The 5,463-nt window shown below is 42.0% G+C and overlaps 1 protein-coding gene across 1 annotated transcript; it reads right to left on the reverse strand.

The window, feature by feature from the left end:
• Positions 1-4,318: 4,318 nt before the first annotated feature.
• LOC140870719 (uncharacterized) lies at positions 4,319-5,091 on the reverse strand. The gene is made up of 2 exons (XM_073273110.1): positions 4,752-5,091; positions 4,319-4,629 (listed from the first exon to the last, which is right to left on the reverse strand). The coding sequence occupies exons 1-2, from the start codon at positions 5,089-5,091 to the stop codon at positions 4,319-4,321; spliced, it is 651 nt and encodes a 216-aa protein (XP_073129211.1).
• Positions 5,092-5,463: the final 372 nt, after the last annotated feature.

A 5,463-nucleotide genomic window follows, 5' to 3' on the forward strand; every position in this document is an offset into this window, starting at 1 on the left:
GAGTTGAGCAGTTGTTTGCCAAGCTGTTGAAATGTGAATTCTGGTTAGATCGAGTTGTCTTTCTCGGTCATATTATTTCTGAAGATGGTATTTCCGTCGATCTCAGCAAGATTGAAGCGGTTATGAATTGGCCTAGACCTACTTCAGTGCTGGAGATCCGAAGCTTCATGGGTTTAGCTGGTTATTACCGTCGTTTCATCGAGGGTTTCTCGTCTATTGCCAAGCCTATTACCCAGCTGACTCAGAAGAATGCACCTTTTGTTTGGACTCCAGATTGTGAGGCTAGCTTTGTTGATCTGAAGAGGAGACTGACCAGTGCTCCAATTCTTTCTATTTCGAAGGGTACTGGAGGTTTCACAGTCTATTGTGATGCTTCTAACCGAGACTTGGGTTGTGTTCTTATGCAGCATAAGCATGTGATAGCATATGCATCGAGGCAGCTGAAACCGCATGAGACTCATTATCTGGTCCATGATCTTGAACTAGCTGCGATCGTCTTTGCTCTGAAGATCTGGCGTCACTATCTTTATGGTGAGTCTTTCGAGATCTTTTCTGACCATAAGAGCCTTAAGTACTTGTTTGCACAGGCAGAGCTAAATATGAGACAGAGAAGATGGTTAGATCTGTTGAAGGATTACGACTGTGAAATCAAGTACTACCCGAGGAAGTCTAATGCAGTTGCAGATGCCTTGAGCCGAAAGCTTTGTTCTTTATCTCTTTCTACTATCGGTGTTTCTCAGTTGATCGATGATTGTTGCACTTCTGGTTTAGAGTTTGAAACATATAGGGAGACTATCAGAGTGTTTGCTATTCAAGCCGAGCCAGAGTTGTTTGTTGCAATCAGAGAAGCACAGAAGTCTGAGCCGAGCATCCAGATTTCAGTAGAGAAAGTCAGATCGGGTCATCAGTCTGAATTCCAGGTTAGAGATGATGTTTTGTTCGTGAATAACCATATTGTTGTGCCTGATATTTCGGAGTCCTGGAGGTCGTAAGATGTACAACGATCTGAAGAACCAGTTCTGGTGGAAGAAAATGAAGAGCGACATTGCGAGGTTTGTATCTCGGTGTTTGAATTGTCAGCAAGTGAAAGCAGAACGGATGCGACCAAGAGGTCTGTTGCACAGTCTATCTGTTCCGGAATAGAAATGGGATCACATTTCTATGGATTTTTTCACGAAGCTACCACGATCCGTTCGAGGATGCGATGCTATTTGGGTAGTGATCGACCGATTGACGAAGTCTGCTTGTTTTATTCCGTACAGGATGACGTATCGTCATGATCAGATGGCTGAGTTGTATGTTAGCAATGTTGTGAGATTGCATGGGGTGCCGAAGTCGATCGATTCAGATAGAGACCCTAGATTCACTTCGCACTTCTGACACAGTCTTCAGGAGGCACTTGGTACTCGATTGCATCTGAGTACAGCTTATCATCCTCAGACCGATGGACAGTCAGAGCGAACTATCCAGACGTTAGAGGATATGCTTCGAGCGGTAGTGCTAGACTTTGGCACTAGTTGGCAGGATTCTTTGCCTCTTGTCGAGTTTTCTTACAACAACAGCTTCCAAGCGAGTATCGGTATGACGCCTTTTGAGGCATTGTACGGTAAGAAATGCCGATCTTCGTTGTTTTGGGATGACTTGTCCGAGTCACCAGATTTGGGACCGGATATGCTTAGAGATATGGCAGAGCAGGTTAAGATAATTCAGACCAGAATGAAGTCAGCTCAAAATAGACAGGCGAAGTATGCGAATGTGAGGCGTAGACCTCTGAGTTTTGATCAGGGAGACCGAGTCTTTCTGAAGATTTCTCCGTTCAGAGGCATTGTCAGATTCGGTAAGAGAGGGAAATTATCTCCGAGATTCATCGGGCCGTACGAGATTCTCGAGAAGAATTGCCTATAGACTTGCACTTCCTCCGTCTTTATCTGGTATTCACAACGTTTTTCACGTCTCTATGCTGCGAAAGTATCATCCAGATCCTTCTCATATTCTTCAGCCTGACGAAGCCGAGTTAGACGAGACTTTGAGCTACTTTGAGCGACCGATTCAGATCCTTGATCGGAAGGAGAAACAACTCAGGACCAAGTCGATTCCGTTGGTGAAAGTGCAGTGGAGCCGTCACGGCGTCGAGGAAGCGACTTGGGAGACAGAGTCTGGCATGAGACAGCGTTTTCCAGAGTTATTCGGATGACGTGAGTTCTTCTTATTGTCTTTAGTTCTTTATTCTATCTTATGAGTTGTGATTCTTGTTGATTTCGAGGACGAAATCTCTTCTTAGTGGGGGAGAATTGTAACGCCCCGTTTTTATTTTAAATGAGTTTATTTGAGTTAATCGGAGATTACAGAGTTCACGAGCCGACTTGATTTTGATCAGGGTCCTTTTTGCAAAAATTGGATTTTTCAGGGACTAAAACGCAATTATTGGATTTTATATATTATCTACACTTGGAATTGATTGGGAAAGGTCTTCTTCTTCCTCTCCTAATCGATATCCACCATTGGAGATGCCTCAAACCCTCTTCAAGCTTTCAAAATCCAGTCCGAGCTCGATCCGGCCGTTGGAAATTATTTTTGAAGGCAGATTAGTGATCACTGCAGTGAGAGCTCCGTTATACCGTAAGTATTTCTCCGATCGGATATGTTTTGTTTTTTGGAGGTTGTTAGAATCGATATAGATTCTAGTATTTTGTTCTTGGCAGAGTTCTGATCGTTTATTATCTGTCGGTTTTGAATTAGAGCGACGTTCGGATTTGTTGTGATTTTTGGAAGCCATTTTCGAAAGTTTGAGTTTTGAGATTTTTTGGGATTGCCTTGTTGTTGTTGTATTAGCATTGTTATGAGATTATATCGGTATTGAACTGCTGTATGCGTTTCCGGTTTGTTCAGTTTTTAGCCGTTATGCCGTCGGTTTGAGTTTTGGGATTTCGAACCGTTTTTGAGTTGTTGAACTTGGCTTGTAAGTTGATCATGGTTATTGATCTTTGATTTTTATCTGAACAGATTCGTTTGGAGTTTGTCAAGCCCAGGGTTAACAGCATTTGTTCGTTTCAGAGATTTGGACGAAGAATGGTATAGATAATTACCTTGAGCCTTGTTGTTGTTTAGATTGGTTAGACTTTGATACAATCTTTTGTTGTAGCTTCCCAGAAGTTGGAACTACTGCCTTGAAAGGTAAAAGTAGTCATCGATAGCGGGATAGCATACTCGGGACAGTTGGTTCTCGAGTTTCCCTTAAAAGCACATACTTGCATCTACACTTGTTCTAGCATGAAGAACTTGTGTCTTGTTGAATTGCTTGAGCTTTTATTATATGGCTATGTTTTATATTCTGTTATGCATTCATCTTGAGCCAAATTTGATTTCAGCGGGCAGAATAGCCCTTTTTGTTTAGACATTTGGGAACTATAATTGAGTGGCCTAGGTCGTAGTCATTTCTCCTAGTGCTAGCATACTCATTATAGTTGCTAAAAGTTTAGAGGAGTGGGATACGTGGCACCACCTCGATTGGGAGAGTCGGTGAGTGGTTACGTGATCTTATCCTCGGGATCCCAAAAGCACAGCAGAAATTCCTCGTTTATCAGATTTGATATCCCGGTTTAAAGACATGCATTTCATTACGTTGTTATTGATTTCGTTATTGTTTTGAAAGCATGTTTGTTGTTGTATTACTTGTATGTTGCTTTTACTGGGATTATCATTCTCACCGGTTATCCGGCTGTTGCTTTGTTTTGTATGTGTACTTGGTAACAGGTGGGGCAGGATCAAGTCAAAAGAGGCATGGTTAGCTTTGAGGGAATGATGTAGAAGTGAGACTCGGTTTAGAAGTCTTGTTAGCATGACAATCTAGTTTATGTTTTGAAGCATGTTAAGAACTGGAACTTGGATTGGAAGTGGTCTTGCTTGTGGTTAGAACTCTTGTCTTCTGTATTCGTCTTGTAATATCTAGCATCGATGTGTGTTCTTCACTTTTATGTATTTAAATGCTATGTTGTTGGATATATATTAGTTGGATCATGTTAGAGTTCTTTTGGTTATGTTATTGCACTTTTGGAGGCTTGTTTTGAGCCAATTCAGCAGGCCATGCACGCCCGCGCCTCGGGTGGCGCGCCCGCGCATCCTGCACTTCGTTTCAGAAGTTTTGGGCAGATCTTCAGGCGCGCCCGCGCCTCAGGTGGCGCGCCCGCGCGAGGGCTTGGGCAGGACGCGCGCCTCAAGCGGCGCGCCCGCGCGTCCCCTTTAAAGAAAAGAAATGCTCTTGGCTTTTAATTGCTTACTTATTGAATTACTCCTTTAATTGTTGTTTAGAACCGATGTCTCACACAATTACTGGCTTCTCCCTGGCATCTAATATGAAGCTGTTAAAACTTTCACACATGTTGTTCAATAAGATGTCTGATTTAGGAGTGGTGCTGAAATATGCCTTAGACCACTTGTTTCCAGGTTTTTTCGACAGCCATTCATATGCCTTTGCATCAATGTCTTTCAACTTAGCCATGTGCACTTGAAATTCTTCAATTCTTGTCGACTTTGCGGCATCCCAAAACGCAATCTTAACTGCTACACTCTTGAATCCATCACGTTTTATGTTGCTCTCTAAATGTCTCACACAAAATCTATGTTCAGCATCTGGAAACAAAGATTCAAGTGCAGGAATCAAACCTTTTTGCTTATCTGACATAAATGTCCAGGTATGCGGATCATTGCCTACACCAATGTCTTCATCCAAGAGTCGAAAAACCATGTCCAACTATCTTTTGTTTCACGCTCAACCATCGCATAACATATTGGAAATATGTTATTATTCGGATCTAGCCCCACGGCTGATAACAATTGTCCACCATGTTCCACCTTTAAGAAACATCCATCAACACCAATGATACGCCGACAAGCACTGTTAAAGCCTTGCTTACACGCTGAAAAACAAACATATAATCTTTGAAACCTTGGACCTTCGTCATCCTCTGTCAACTTCAAAACTACAGTAGCCCCAATGTCGAATCTTTTCAATTCAGCACAATACATTCTTATTTTTCGGAATTGCTCCTCAATAGATCCTTGCACCAATTTCAGCGCCTTTCTCTTAGCCATCTAGGCAGTCTTCCTCGAAAAATCTGACTGCAACATGACAGAAATCTCTTCCCTAAACTCCAAGTGTCCCAATTTAGGATTTGTGCTGAATTTTTTGGCAAAAGTATTTTCCAACCAAGTTGAGTTCATACACTTGTTTTTCAAATCTCGAACACAATTACTGTGACATCTGTCAAAATTTCTTACTTGCCAACAATTATCATTAGACATCTTCGCAACATGGATCTTCCAATGACAATTATCATCATTGCACTTAGCCCAAAGCCGGATATTATCATTTTTCACAAACTTGACAGGTCTTACTTCTTGAATGCAGTAACTTTCAATGGCGAACTTTGCTTATTTCATCGAGCTGAAAACTAAGCCCAACTT

Source organism: Henckelia pumila, chromosome 1 (assembly GCF_033568475.1).
Source record: "Henckelia pumila isolate YLH828 chromosome 1, ASM3356847v2, whole genome shotgun sequence".
NCBI classification, from domain to species: Eukaryota; Viridiplantae; Streptophyta; class Magnoliopsida; order Lamiales; family Gesneriaceae; genus Henckelia; species Henckelia pumila.

Coding starts and splice junctions, on each gene's coding strand:
- LOC140870719 (XM_073273110.1), bottom strand. CDS start 5,091: ATGGCTAAGAGAAAGGCGCTGAAATTGGTGCAAGGATCTATTGAGGAG. Junction 4,630..4,751: donor TGAGCGTGAAACAAAAGATA/GTTGGACATGGT, acceptor CTTTGTTTCCAG/ATGCTGAACATAGATTTTGT.